Here is a 16,560-nt window from a genome sequence, read left to right as displayed (position 1 = left end):
AGTATCATTTTATTATCAAAAACTTTTGATACTTAATAATATATCAAGATTGTGAAGGTAGATCCTTCACTCTAGGGAAGTTTTTAGGGTTTTGTTTCTACTTCCTCCACCATGTCTTTCACTGATGAATATTAACTGGATAGATGTTTCTCCAGCATTGACCCCAGCTTCCCAACACCTTGAATATGATGTTCTCCAAAGCTTCAGATTTATATTGTGAGCCACTGCAAGTTTTTGAACTGTTGTGTGTTTAAATGTTTAAAAATGGAAAAAAAATAGTCCGAGAATCTAATCCTTCATAATGTTATTCTGCACCGAACAAAGCTACGGTTGTAGAAATAGAATCTCTCTCTGCTTATGAATTATAGAAACATTTCCCTCCAGTTGGATTTACTCATGATTTCATTCTGCAGTCTTTCAGCACCTTGGTTACACATGCATTTATTTCTTTTTGCCTGGAATAATTACTTGTATGAATGACTGTCCCCTTCACTGTATCTTAAATTAGATGAGGACAGGAGTACCTGGGATTTATGTCTCTAATTCCATAATTCCTCACCTAGCATTGTGCAAAGAGTAAGCACTTACTGAATAGTTAAATGAATTTTTATTGTTTGTATTGTCAAAATGTAGACATGTGATAATTAGTAACTTTATTATTCAAAATACGATTTTCATTACATTTAAACATGTATTGGTATAACATTCTTTTTTTATTGTTATTAAAGTTGACATATTTGGTGTCAGAAGACAGATTTTTAACGTTTATTTATTTATTTGGCTGTGCCAGGTCTTAGTTGCGGCACGCGGGACCTTTGTTGCAGCACGCAGGATCTTTTTCTTTAGTTGCGGCATGAGAACTCTTAGTTGTGGCATGTGGGATCTAGTTCCCTGACCAGGGATCAAACCCGGGCCCCCTGCATTGGAAGCACAGAGTCTTAGCCACTGGACCACCAGGGAAGTCCCAGTATAACATTCTCAAAGGAAAAAATGTCAGTATCCGTGATTATTCTTCTAAGTGAACATGGTAATACAATCATACATGTGAATCCCACCTTAACTGAAGAAAAGTGTAAATAAAAGAACCTAGGCTTTAAAATCTGTTAGATCTGGATTCTACACATAGATCTCAAATTTCTCATCTTGATAAACCTTAATTTCTTGACCTCTAAGATGGAAATATAATTATCTATGTCCTACATTTATTGTGCAAAGGAAATAAAATTTGCAAAAAATCCTATCTTTGGTACATAGTAAATGCTTAAAATACTTATCACACTGAAAAAAGATAGAGTAAACCCTGCAAAAACTTTGTCTTGGCCTTGATAGCTACCTGTGAAATATTTTCATGTCATGAAAATGAAGTGGAAATGGAAGGAAACCTTGAAAATCTTCAAATGTACCCTTTGGCTAAATTAGACTGAGACATTTTAGATGTTGATGTAGTCTGCCAGAAACTGAAAAAAACAAAACCAAAACCAAAACACTTTCTCCATCTTTGCGCATTTAATTCTTGATATGTAGATAGAATGGCGTGTTATTCCAATACAAATACAAGAAAGACAGGCAGCTATTCCTTGACTGATAAAAGCTTTGGGACCAGAATTTCAAAGGCAGTGGGTAGGGCAGGGCATCTCCTTGGTGAGGAGATGCTTGGGCATAGAACCACCCAATGTAAAGTAGCAGCTGATAATTGCAGGGCTCAGAGTTTGGACACCTAGGGGAGGCAGCCACCACTATCAGAGGGTCTGGGCAAGTGAGAATCTAAACGGGGAGTACTGGATTACAGAGGGTAAGCAAGACTCTTGAGGAGTCATACAATTTACTTTCTGTTCTATCATTTACTCCCCAGTCATGCCTGTTGGCCACTGATTGTATGTCAAGCTTTGTGCTAAACCTGTATATTTAGTCATCCATTTAATTCTCATTACACACCTATAAGGTAGGGCTGGTTATTTTCTGCATCTTATTTGGAGAATGGGAGGGAGATCCCTCTTTTTCAGTTTGTATTGACACAATGCAGAGTTGTGCAATAATTAGTAACTTTATTATTTGAAACACTATTTTAATTATATTCAAACTTGGATTGATATTACATTTGTAAAGAGAAAATGCCAATATCCATGACTATTCTTCTAAGTCAATATGTTTATACACTCATACACGTGAAATCCATCACTGAGGTTTATAATGGACTCAGAATAGTTTAGCTCAGCCCTGGGTCTCCTACATTAATTCTACCTAGAAGTGTAGAAATCCTCCAGTGGATTCACATGAACTTTCTTAGATTACAGCACTATTCTCCTAATTAATCACCCAAATTTTCCACACTATCTCCATTCTCCATCCAGCAGCAGGATGGATGATTTAAAACAGTACTCGCATTCTAGCATTCTCCTCTAAAAGTCCTTCAATGGCTTCTGAACATCCTTCGGCCAAAGTTTAAAGTCTTTGTGTAGCTCAGAAGGCCCTCTGTTACCTGTCCTTCTATATTTCTTACCACTCTTTCTGCCTTGCAATCTATACTCAAGTCATTAGGAAATTCATTCGCTTCTTAAATAGGTCAACGTTTCTCTTACTTTCTGGGCCTTAAAACACAGTAGGTTTCTTCTCTACACACTTTCTACACACTCTTGACTCCCCACCTTTCTTTCATATATCAGCTTAAATAATACTCCATTCATAGAACTTTCCTACTCCCGGGGTCAGCTCTTTCATCTGGGGTACTGGCAAGGCAGCTCCAGTCCATTTGCTGTCTGTACAATCCCCTGCTAAGGAAAAACTCATGTATCGGCTGAACGGAACAATGGGGCCTGAGACTTCTCTAGTCCCATCTTTCTCTAAACCCATGGCTCTCCTAGTGACTGGATGAAAAGATGGAGAGGGGAAGGTGGTGATTATTTATAGTAGGTCCAGTTATGTCTCCTTATAAAGACCTATGGGGAGGACCCTGGTACCAAATTTTGAAGACCTTAGCATGTCAGCCACTTAGCATTTTTTGTCTTTTATTTAGGGTACTATCAGTTGTAGAACTACAGAAAAGCTCTCTGTCAACATGTTGTTATACTTACTTAAGTGTCTACTCCTTATATGATATTATATTTTTACCATCTGCTATAGTGCCAGATACACAGGACATGCTCAATAAATATATATTGAATGAGAATCAGAGAAGTGAAAAGACTAGTTTGAAATCATAAGCCCTGTTTGGCAGCATCGTTCCTGATTTTAGTAATCTTGTACTAATAGTTCCAAAACCAAATGTATTATGAATATTTATCTTCTTGGTTAGTGATGACGTCCTTAAAAGCTTAGTTTTACTCAAGATAATAGATACAACAGTTTTATAATAAAATATTTAGCAAATGTACAGCATTATATGTACATGTGCATCACTAAATTTAACTATGGAAGAAAATACTTTTTAGTATGCCTTTTTCAAAACATCTAGGAAAGCCAAGAAAACAAATAAATGAAAAAATTTTGAAAAACATAACTTACCTCCACGCCCAAAATTCGCAATCTCATTTGGGCCACTATTGCTGTTGTTTACTGGCAAGCTCGTGGCCGGCCATGAATCAGCAAGCCATGGATAACTGGGATCACCAGCATTTAGAAGACCTGGGCGGCTAAAACAGGAATTAAAAGGAAATCAATCCATGGAACTCAATGAGAGATTTGGACATCAGTCTCATGAACTAAAATGGATTAAAGAATTTAAGATTTTAATTCACTTTCAAATTAAAATCTGTAGGCTCTCAAGAATTAAGGAACTTTAGCAGTTCACTAGGCTATATATAGATCAACCCTGTCAGTGGAAGCTGAAGAGTGCTGCCTGGGATTCTGCTGATACCCAAATGAATTCAGTCGTCTTCCCTGAAACTGGTGGGAAACTCGTAACATAGCAGCATCCCGAAACAAGGTCTGATGATAAACTGGCACCTCAAGGGAACAATTGCTCAGTATCAGCCTTTTCCAGGACTTTGAACTATTGCTTCCTTAATTCCTGCAGCTCCCATATTTATCTGTCCCCTATAGGCTATAACCCCTGATATGGGCCCTCATGCTTGATTAGAGGCAAGGAACTTAAGGGAAATTAATGAACAGTATTTATACTGTTCCATCAATAGCACATTTTCAGGTTCTCTAAATTTAAAATGTTAGGAGAATATTAAAGGTTTTTTTAAAGATCCACTGTGGTCTGATCCAGCATGTGTATATAATCTATGAAGAAAACTTCCTTCATATTCTATTTAATAAAGAATTCCCATCTTTAAAATAAAAGATGGGATTCTGGTCACTTTCCAGATTATTAGCATATTTACAAAGATACAGCAACATCTATAGTCATTGTACTTTTTTTTCTGATAGACCCTTTGTGATACAATCCCTAAGAGAAACATGTGTTTCTATGGAAACTGCAATAAGAAGATCCAACTGCTTTCTTGCTACATCCACTAGCTCTCATTAGACCTAATCTCTTTTTGCTAAAATATTGATTAAATGGGAGATTGGAAGTTATTACCAGAGCCTAATTACAATCTCCATATCGGCAAAGGGAAAATAGATGAGGATATATGGGTTTGTTATCAACTTTTATCAATTTCAATTGAGTATCCAAAGTTGTGGAATCCAGTCTGATCAATCTACAGCCTATTCATCATCCATGAATCATTTAGTTTGTGATCGATTATGTGTAATTGTTCACTCACAGCAATTTAGTGAGAACCAATAAGGAGTCTTAAACAACAGCAACTTCATTTGCTAATGTCTAATTAATGCAATAAACATCCTGCTAACAAATGAATACATTCCTTGTGATATTTACTACTAATTTCTTCAGGGGCCTCTGGGAGATATGAAACATCTGGACTTGATTCCTCTAAAGTGCACAACAGATAGGCCATTAAACCTTGTGGTGAGCCGTTTAATTCCTCCTAGAATTCTCACTTATAAGTGATTGTTTATTACAATAATAGCCTCTTACTATAGAGTTTCCTCAGTCCTGATTAAAAATAATAATTTAAAAAATCTCCTCAGTATACCTTCCATTGCTCATTAGTCCTCCATCTCCTCTTTGAAATGTAACTGTAAAAAAAAAGAAACATACACAAGTAGTCAATATTAATTATGATTAATAACAACTACATATTGGCCCTCAGTTTAGAGCTGAAACCTCTGGGAATTTTAACAAAATATAATTAACATAATTGTACAGAGAATAAGAAGCAGTGGTTTGGCATAAAGCAAAGTTATCATTTGCTCCATCTTTAATAAGACATTGAAATATTCCTCAAGCCAAACATATGGTTAAGTCAAAGGGGCAATTTTTATTTGGGTGTCAATTGGTATATTCATGGTATTGGAAGATCGACATGCAATAACAAGGAATTATCAAATCATGACTTTTAATGTTAACATAGAGGTGTCCTAATCAGAGGGCATAATGCAAAATGCACATAGTTGAAACTGAAACAGGATAGTCCAAACAGATAATATCTTTTTAATGAAACAAGTGAAAGTACTGATTGACAACACATTCCTCCCCATCACAGATCCTTTTAGGGACATTAAGAAGCACTATGAGTTGAAATACTATAATTACAAAGACATGAACTGTAATGAATGGAGAATACATAATGTATTGGGTGCTTTGTTTCATTAGCCAACTCTTACAAAAATGAAACTTTCAAATAATTGATACTGAATATATTCCAATTGTATATAATGATTACAAAACTTAAGTCCTTTTTAAAACTGTGGAACTTATTAGCAATATCAAGAAGTATCCAGGAGGGCCACAGCTGAAGAATCCACTCCCTCTGGTCACTAGATTCCATTCTACAAAGCTAACAACATGAAAGTGGGCTTCAAGGATTGGCCAAAGAAGGTAAATATCAGTTTGGGTCCATCATCCCATATCCAAAACCTTTGCAGCTAAATTTACTTGGAATTCAAAATGCTTCAGATCTGAGATAGGTAATATGATGCATACTGCAGGGAGGGTCCAAGGCAGCAAATGTATTTAAAATTATTGTTTTTGCAATGAGATGTGAATATTCATGATTAGTGGAAAAAAGTCTATAAATAACTTCATATTATTTTCGACCAAATTTTGCCACAAAATTACTTAACTAGAAAATCATTGGGAAAAAAAATTGGTGATTAGAAGTTTATGGATTGCAAAATTGCAATTCTGACCAAAATTAGTATGGATCAGCTAAACCAATCCCTGGGGATGAAGGCAAAAATACCATTTCACAGATGTGAATCCAACATATCCTATCTTTGGAAGATACTGATTAGATTTCCTGTGATTACTTAGTGAGCAAAAGTAAAAATAAAATTTTATGAATTGATTCATATTTTTAATAAACTAAGGACATATTGCTACTTAAAGTGCACACATAGTAAATACTTTCTCATTTGGATAATCTCTCCATCATTCACCTCTTTCTCAAGTTTGAGCTAATAAATATGATCACTCTTTAGGTCTTATAACTTTCTAAATGTAGTTCCCCAATCCCTTCCCTAAGGTCATCTAAGGATATATCTCTCATGGCATCATAATTAGGCAATAAGATGGCTAAGGTTCTTTCAGGAATTCATGAAGCAGTGCTTTCAGAAACATCTTGGCACCTAAAAGTACATTGCCGTATCAAGTTTTTAGGTAACTTGTCAAGTGAATTATAAAACAATCCTTACATAAACTTTGTACCTGCCCACGACTGGCTATGGACAGCTCCTTGGAGAAAATAAAAGAATACTGATCACTAATCTGCTTCCTGATGGATTCAGGTGTTGGGAATCAACAATCAGCAGTGTATCCACACCACACTGGGTCCCTTTAATAACTGCTTTTAAGAACAACAATGAAAAATTGATCTGAAACAATTATTGAAAAGAACTGAGCACTGGTGGTATTAAATACAGGCCTGATTAGGAGGAAAAAACACAAAATGTGAAAACAGTACAGCTAATTAGCTTTCTATCTGATGTGACTTCCTAGTTATGTGGATTTTTAATGGACTATCAAGTGATTGTTTTACTCTGGTAAAAGAGAGCTAAGATAATGCTGTGAATATCATTGTGAATATACAAGTCAGCAGGTACTGATGGGCTACACCTCCAAATGTGCTGCTTAGGAGATACATGGGGAGAAGCTGAGCCCTTCTCTCTAACTTAGATGCTCTTTTTCCTCACCCAAATTTTCTGTTACTGTCAGAGCAATAAATGATATTAGAGCAAAAGCACAGAAAGCACAGAAGCACAGAAGCACAGAAATTAAGTTGCATTTAACTTCATGTACTTACCAATGGTAAATTTTTCATAAACTGTAAATTTTAAAGTATTATGATGCAGCACTGAAAATCTTATCCAAAAGATATCATTCAAATGGCTAATAAGCACCTGACAAGATGCTCAACATCAGTAATCATTAGGAAAGTGAAAATCAAAACTATTGGGTTAGGGCTTCCCTGGTGGCGCAGTGGTTGAGAGTCCGCCTGCTAATGCAGGAGACACAGGTTCATGCCCCGGTCCGGGAAGATCCCACATGCCGCAGAGCGGCTGGGCCTGTGAGCCATGGCCGCTGAGCCTGTGGATCCGGAGCCTGTGCTCCGCAACGGGAGAGGCCACAACAGTGAGAGGCCCGCGTAGCGCAGAAATAAACTATTGGGTTGGCCAAAATTTCATTCAGATCTTACGGAAAAAACAGAATGAAATTTTTGGCCAACCCAATACAATGAGCTGTTACTTCACACCTATTAGGTTGGCTGCTATGCAAGAAACATAAAATAAGCATTAACAAGAATGTGGAGGAATTGAAACCCTTGTGCACTGTTGGTGGAAGGTAAAATGGTACAGCCATAGTTGAAAACAGTATGTTGGTTTCTCAAAAAATTAAGAATAGAATTACCGTAAGATCCATCGATTCCATTTCCAAAGGAATTGAAATCAGGGTCTCAAAGAGATATTTGTACATCCATGTTCATTGTAACATTATTCATAGTAGCTAAAATGTGGAAGCAAACCAAGCATCCAGTGATGGGTGAATGGATCAGCAAAGTGTACATATAGACACAATGGAACATTATTCAGCCTTGAAAAGGAAGGAATTTCTGAAATATGCTAAACCTTTGATGTATCTTGAGGACATTATGCTAAGTGAAATAAGCCAGTCACAAAAAGATAAATACTGTATGAGTCCACTTCTATGAGGTACTTAGAGTAGTCAAAATCATAGAGACAGAAAGAAGAATGGCGGTTGTAAGGCGCTGGGGGGAGGGGGGAATAGGGAGTTATTGTTTACTGGATATAGATTTTCAGTTTTAGAAGATGAAAAGATTTATGGATATGGATGGTGGTGATGGTTGCACATCATGAATGTATTTAATGCCACTGAATTGTACACTTGAAAATGGTCAAGATAGTACGTTTTATGTAATGTTTATTTTACCACAATAAAAAATTGAAAAAAAAATTTATCAAGTTAATTTACAGCTGCGTTAGTGTATGCACTCTATGATATGGTCCATATTTACCAAATGAGAATTAAATGTTGTGAATAAAAGAATTTTAAATTTCAAAACTTTCAAGACATATCGATTTCCTATTTGTATTCCAAATCATTAAACTGTTTTCAAATGGTTCTAGACCGCTAAAAGACTGTCAAAATATTTTATAAAGACATTTATCTTTGTACCTCTGCATACCAACTGTACAAAGGCAAAAATACACAGTCATTATGTAAATACATAATTGACTTAAAATGGCCCATGGATACAATTTGATATACATGAGAATCTTCAATTTTGTATGTTTCTATCAGGAGAGAAAAACAACAACAAAAAACAATACCTTTACATAATAAGGTTGATTAGTTGTCTTTTTAAAGCAAGGGAAAAAGAGAACACTTTTTCGAGTATCCTTTCCTTCCCATGCTCTAAAACTTTTAGATTTGTTCCATTTTGAAAAGTAGACCAAAAATAATTGAGTTCTATTAGACCATGAGATCAAAAGCAGACTAGAGGGCTTCCCTGGTGGTGCAGTGGTTGAGAGTCTGCCTGCTGATGCAGGGGACACGGGTTCGTGCCTCGGTCCGGGAAGATCCCACATGCCGCGGAGCAGCTGGGCCCATGAGCCATGGCCACTGAACCTGCACTAAGGATGAACAATCAGAACTCCTAAAATGGAAGTCATATTTGGTGTTTTGATCAGCATTTTTTGTGTGTGCAGAGAGAGAAAAACATAAAAATAAATGCCACAACAAAGTGAAAGCTGTTTTGAGGTAGCTCTCATTTCAGAGATGTTGAACTGCCTTAAAGCTGAAAGCAAGAGGGTGGGGAGGGTAGGTGGTTGGACAATCTTGCTCTAGTCACTATTTTGATAATCACAGTGTGGTAACTTTGTGCTTATCAGAATTAAATTTGAAATAAGTGTGAATCTTTACCAGGAGTTTCTGCTAGAATCTAAAATTAAGAATTTTCAAGGGAGCAACATAGAGAAGTTTTTATTGCTAAAACTGACTGACTAGTGCTAAGGTTTCCAAAAAGCTCTATAGACACCACAATCTTAAATGTTTTAGAATTGCATTAAATATTCTGAATTTATTGCAATATTTATAAAAGATATAAGGTAAAGAGATTTTGCAAGTTCATATCATACACAAAGTACCTCTACTATTATCTGACAGGATTAATCCTAATCTCTCGCTTTCTAGAATTGAGGGGGAAGGGAAACAGAGCTACGTGGTAAATTGACATTTTGAGGTAAGGAAGCTTTCAGAGTGCCTATCTCTAGTAGGCCACATTTTCCTACTCCAAATGGAAACTTTAACGTTGCCAGCCAAGCCTCACTCCCTTTCCTGATAAGCTATTTCTCAACTATGAATGTAGATTAATCCTCTTTTAATAAGCATTAACTCAAGCCCAGATAATCAGAGTATAAAAATTCCATCAAATCTTTTAGCTGTCTTAGGGTCACTTTGTCAAATAATTTCACCAAGGGTTTAAAACCTATGCATGAAGTGTTTGGTATTTCATAATTTGCTCACTTATTAAATTATATATATTTACTGAGTTTAATAAAATCTGTTCTCCTCAAAGGTAATATTCATAAAATAGAACTCACCCCTTTAAAAATGAAAATGTTTATTTTCATTAAAAAGTTGGTGACTTAAAAAATTGTGAATATGAACAACATAAGTTTGAAAAGAATCGTGTAGCCTTCATGAAGATTATAATACAATATATAGAATCTTCATGAAGGCTGCATGGCTTTTATTCAAACTTATGTCATTCACTTTTCTATTCACAAATACCATTAATACATATAATCAAACATTTACTCTAGATTCAAAATCACCTAGTATTTTCTGCCTAAACGTGTTTACAATTCTATTTCACCCGGTAATTCAGGTAGTGAATCCTTCTGGCAGTCAGGAACCTCACACGCAGTGACAAGCAGACTGTTAGTGTTCAATGAAGATTAACATAAATAACACTGCATGTTACTCTAGAAAAATATAAAATGATTTCATGTAGAATATGAGATATGAGGATACCTTTCTCATCCCAGCTGCCCTTCTTTGAGCCACGAGCAAAGCTGTTGTGCGTGTTTGTGTCTGAAGAATTTAAATAAAGAATAAATAGGAAAAAACTGAATAGGAAGTTAGTGTGTAATTTTGCCCTGGGGAAATCTCCAAGTTCTTCTATGTAAAGGAGCAAAACATGTTCAGGCCAAATTCTACTCTCAGATCATTTAAGTGTATAAGTTTACATTTGACTCTTGATAGTTGCTTTTACAATCTAAGGTGCTAATCCACTAGTGTTCTATGATCAATATGTTAAATCCTCTGAAACATAAGAAAAATATCAACACTGAGTAGCATGCCATTTTTTTTTTTACCTTCCTTTTAAGCATTCAAATATAATTTTCCACATGGAGATGGAGAATCAAAGATTAGCCACAATAAAATCAGCAGGTGAGTTTTTGCCTGTACAGAGTGAGTGGAAAGTATCCTGCCAAGAGTTAGATTCTCCACTCTGCAAGTTATTTCTTCTCCCCACTAGTTAAAAACTTCCCTCTGGTGGTTAAAATCTACCTGTGGGGCTTCCCTGGTGGCACAGTGGTTGAGAGTCCGCCTGCCAATGCAGGGGACACGGGTTCGTGCCCCGGTCTGGGAAGATCCCACATGCCGCAGAGCGGCTGGGCCCGTGAGCCATGGCTGCTGAGCCTGCGCGTCCGGAGCCTGTGCTCTGCAACGGGAGAGGCCACAACAGTGAGAGGCCCGCGTACCGCCAAAAAAAAAAATTAAAAAATAAATAAATAAAATAAAATAAAATAAAATCTACCTGTGATGGTTAAGAAGACTTGGAATGAAGTGGGAAAAAGCAAGTGCTGAAATCAAATTTTACCTGCTTTTCAATTCTACTTAGGATCAGTCTAGCGTTATTAAAATGCATGTTTCTTAATTTACATCAATTGCAGCAGAGTTTAAGTATAATCCAAGATCAAATTTGGGGTTTGAAGTAAATGAAGACATTTTTTGTTATAAATTAATTTAAATACCGATCCCAAAGTAAACTTTCATTTATTTGAAAAAAAAATGTTATTGCTATCATAAAGCAATAAGAAAATTTTGAAACTATATAGATATTACCATGTAGTAAAAAGTGGAAACATTAGACTTTTCATTTTGTGAGTAAAATTACATTGCTTTAACGTTACTGGGTTTAGTTTTCATGCTTGTTAAATTATAAGATTTCCAGAGAAATTTTTATGAAAACCAAAAATAAACAGAACTAGTACACATAGACTATTTTCTCTATAATTTTTACAAAACACTTCAGAGAAAAATATCCCTGTACGAAATCCCTGTGCTCTTAAAATGGATCATTAGTTCATGCATGAAATATCAGAAATTTAAACATATGATAAATACATACTACACTAATCATTCCTATTTAAAATCCTCATATTCTCAAGAATATAAAAATTCCAGGAGGTGGAGGATAGGATATTTATGGAGGGAAATGTGTAGAGAATATCGCCAGGTCAGATATGCAATACTAAGTACCTGTGGTTTGGATTTTCATTTGCTTCTCACCTAGAAGAGAACAGCAGTTGCTGGAAGGCAAATTACCAGCTGAAGGTGAATCCATTCTGAGAGTCAGCCATCTATCAATTAAGTATAAAGGTTCAGAAAGGCTGCTCTGTGGCTTGGCCTAATTCCGAAATATTTGAAGTGCATAGCACCTTCCGAGTTAGTAGTTCCTCTACAAGTAGATGGATATCAATCACAATGAGAACTGATAATAGGAAATGTACTACTCTTGTCAAGCTCAAAGACCAACAGATATTTTTAAATTAAATGCATAGGTTTTGCAAAGAACTGCTGTTTAAAAAAAAGAAGAAAAAAGGCTATCTGACATAATTTTACTAAAAACATAAACTACTAATTACGAGACCTATGCTATTTTGAAGGAGTGAGTGAATAAAGATGTATGGAGGGTAAAAATGCAACACTCCAAACGTGGCATCTTAGAACTTCGAACTGAAGTGGCTAGCATAGTCAATCTTTTATTATTTTCACTAAAGCCAAGCAATGAGATAAAACATAAAAATAGTCCTTGAATTAAAGCATTCTTCCTTATTTCTCATGTGATTTATATGAGCGTGTCACAGAGACGAAATGGAACGTGGTGATTGACTAAACAGACAGGTTGATGGACAATACCTTCAGGGAATGAAAGCAGAGGACTGGACTGCAAAACAAGAAGTTATGTTAAAGTATCATTAATGTTCATGACTCTGACACTCAGCAGTTATTGCCCAGCATACCTTTCCAGGAAGAATCACTCACTGGTAGGATGATAAAGCACTCAGATGACAAAGCATAAGGATGCAGGCATCAGCAACCAATGAGAAATGAGAATGGCAGAGCAATAGCAAGTCACAAAGCATGAAAGGCCCTTTTCAATGGATACATTATACTACCTTCTCTAGTCCTGGGAATTTGTTCTAACCAGTAACTAATAAACTTATTTTCACAAAATATAGACATGAGCCACAGTGTGATCGTCAAATGATCGTATTTAAATGCTATCGAATAACAAGAAAGGCAACCAAGTGGGTGCTATTCCTTTTATTTTGAACTATTCTCAGAAGCTCAGACACCTACAAGCTACAGCAGCACATAAACTTAATAAGAATTGAAGCCTCTGTCAAAGTCACCTAACACATTTATGTTTCTTATTAAAGTAAAAATTAGAAATAGAAGATGAATAAAATATCTCAAAAATTTTAAAATATTTGTAGGATGATGGCAAATTAAAATTGTTCCCTTGTAAGTTCTACAAAGTGTGAAATATTGTGAGACAATTTCTTTTGATGATCATTGTTAGAGAAAGTACTTAAAATGCATTGCAATTTAAACTGTAATTGAATATAGCTTCAGTATTGAGTTCATTTTTCAATCACTGATTGATAATTTTCTCCCTCTCTCTCTTCCTTGGAAGTATTTTGAAGGCCATAATTTTGGACATCCTTAAAATTCCTGTTCTTGATTCTAAGAAGAAAACATTTTTGCGAACAAGTAGAACACCAACGGTCTTCTTTTTCTTCTGCTGCTTCTTTTGCTTCTCCTTTTTCTTCCTTCTAAAATGCCTATTGGTCCCTTTGAAATAGACATCCTATTTAAGTGACTAGTAAATCACTTAATTCATGCCTCATCAGTCTCATCAATCCTGGTGAGATTTTTTTTACTTCGTTTGTATTTTCCATCTGAGACACAGTTTGTATTGTAATCTGTATCATGAAATACAAAGAACTACATTTTAAATCTTTTCTCTTTTTTTCTGAGCATTTTAGGAATGCTCTTGCTTAAATTCACTTTTCAAACAACGGTGTTATAGCATGCAAAGTCTGTGTGTGTGTGTGTGTGTGTGTGTGTGTGTGTGTGTGTGTGTGTGTGTGTGTGTGTTGAACTAGTTGAGAAAAATGTCTAAGCACTTTATCAGTGTGCATTCTTCTTATGCTTCCTTGGAGATACAAGCAAAAAGATTGCCTTATGGTCATAATGTGATATGGTGAAGAGCAGTGCCTTAAAGCATGTTGTCTGTAATTGTTTAAATCAAACCCAAAACACCCATTCATTCACTCAGTTATTCCATTCCATTCCTTCCCTTGAATTTTGTCGTATTTCTAAAGATAAGACATTTTTTTAGCTGGAAATAGCCTCTTACCAGCATAATTACTGAGTCCCTTTCTCTTCTTTCTTCGCCAATACAACCAGATGCTAAAACCCATCAGAATTACCCAGCAGGCACCACCAATACCAGCTATAAAAGCTGGTTGCTTCACAACATCAGTGATTTGCTCAGTTATGCTGTTATTGTTTTCAGTAATGACAACTTCATTCCTTCCCCCTATGGAAGAAACAACAGTGTTAGTGTTAGTAAATATTAAGACAAAAAACCCCACAAAAATACATATATGGTATGCCAAAGGCACAGAAGATTAGAACATTTTTTGAAGCAGGTAATATTTGTTGTGTCCTGAGCCTGTCACAATTTATTGGTAAGCATATTTTGTAAGTTTCAGAAAAAGAATCAAATAATAAGTTTGAAATGTGATTAAGAACATTGTTCCCTTGTGTTTTGTTTTGCTGTGGACAGATTCAGAACCACTTCTTGATTTATTGCTTCATAAATAAGTACTAAAACAAGTGCTGTGAGCTGAAATAATAGTAACCTTTCTTCAGTTAGGTAAAGCATTTTGTAATATAATTCTCATTTTTTTAAAAAAAGCAACTACAACATTTAACGCCAGGTATTTGAAAATTACCTTCCCCCTACAGCACTGCCTAAATACAAATGTTCAAAATATTGCCCTTAGTATTCTACCAAAGGTCTTATTTTGATCAAACATACTTTAATTTTCTGGAAGGTATTAAAATTACTATATTAAACAATGACAATTATGTAAATATCTTTTCATAGAGATTAGTATCTACAGTTAAAACATCATGAAAAGATAAAATTCCTAAATGTCCTTAAAGTATTTGAAACTAATTTGAAAATCCACTTGAAAGCTGGATACAAAACAACTTGAAAATTAATTCTAAGGTCTATGTAACAAAAACATACATTTAAATCTGGACTAAGATGATTCTAGTAGTCATGTTTCTGACAATTTAGCCCTCTCAGAGGTAATAAAGAAAATCTCAATCCACATTTTTAAACAGGTTTAAAACTCATGGAATCATAATATCACTGAAGAGCAAAGATTTATGTGTTTAAGAGATGAATGAATTCAGGCACTGGAAATTAAGTGATTTCTTATGTTAATATAATATCTCATTAGTAACTAATCCAATACTTAAAAAATAAATTGTAAGCAAAATATAAATGGCAAATTTCAGCATATCACATCACAGGAATGTGTAATTCTCATTGTTTCAGTTATCATGGCACTGTAATATATTAGAAAGTGCAAGGTCTTTGAAGTTCCACATTTGAGTATCATCTCAGCCACTTACTAGCTAAGTAAGCAGTGAGCTTATGTAGGGCACTTAATCTTTTGGAATCCCTGTTTCTGTTAGTTGGCAACAGTACTATTTCATTTATTTGGGAGGATTAATTGAGACGATGTATGCAAAGAGGTTAATAGGAACACAGTAATTATAGCCCATATAAGGCTAAGAGTTACTTTAAGGGCCACTCAGGTAGGAATAGAAGTTGTAAATTATCTAGATGTGAGAGTCCTGCAAACAATAGGTGACTTGTTTACCAAAGTTTCACCTTTCTTCCAGGGCAGAAAATTAGCCTATATTCCCCAGCCTCCCTTGTAGCTGAGTACAACAAAGTGACTGAATATTAGCCAATTATACACAGGCAGATGCATACTACCTCCGGATCTGACCCATAAACCACTGTGACAATACGTCACACTCTCTTTCCTAGCATGTTGGGTAGAAACGAGGGATCTGCGGCAGGATGCTGACCATCTAAGACAGTGGTCCCCAACCGTTGGGCACCAGGGACCGGTTTCGTGGAAGACAATTTTTCCACGGGCGGGCGTGGAGGAGGGGAGAAGGTTCAGGCGGTAATGCGAGTGACGGGCAGATGAAGCTTGCCCGTCCGTCTCTCACTTCCTGCTCTGCGGCCTGGTGCTTACCAGTCCGCGACCCAGGGGATGGGAACCCCTGCTCTAAGAGACGTAGAGCCATTGATGGAAGGAGCCAAGTTCCGTGAAAAATTTTATGGGGTAGAAACCCCATCCTCCATTCTGCTGACTCATATTAGACTGGGCTATGAATAAGAAAGAAACTTTTATTTTGTTAAGCCAATCTGTATGCCTACTTGTTTGTTATAGCTGCTAGCATTTTTTATAGTCTAATATTCCATTCTTGAAACGTCTTTTGTGTTAATTTCCAGATTTAAAAACTTTTTTTTTAATTAAAAAAAATTATTTATTTATTTATAAATTAAATAATATTTAATTTAAATAGCTTCACTTATGTACTGAAGCTGGTTCATTTTCCTAATCTATATGCTC

The 16,560-nt window shown here is 35.7% G+C and overlaps 1 protein-coding gene across 1 annotated transcript in view; it reads right to left on the bottom strand.

Moving 5' to 3' along the window:
- The window catches only part of ROBO2 (roundabout guidance receptor 2), a gene marked incomplete at its 5' end in the record, with an annotated part of 1,616,413 nt that overhangs the window by 42,574 nt on the left and 1,557,279 nt on the right, over positions 1-16,560 (bottom strand). Inside the window, 3 exons of the mRNA XM_082840252.1 lie at positions 3,502-3,629; positions 5,046-5,088; positions 14,247-14,429. Of these exons, the coding sequence (XP_082696378.1) occupies positions 3,502-3,629; positions 5,046-5,088; positions 14,247-14,429 (354 nt within the window). The remainder of the gene's footprint in view (positions 1-3,501; positions 3,630-5,045; positions 5,089-14,246; positions 14,430-16,560) is intronic.

The sequence above is a fragment of the Leucopleurus acutus genome (assembly GCF_964270905.1).
Source record: "Leucopleurus acutus genome assembly, chromosome: 5".
Lineage (NCBI taxonomy): Eukaryota > Metazoa > Chordata > Mammalia > Artiodactyla > Delphinidae > Leucopleurus > Leucopleurus acutus.
This window is presented reverse-complemented; position numbering and strand designations above follow the sequence as displayed.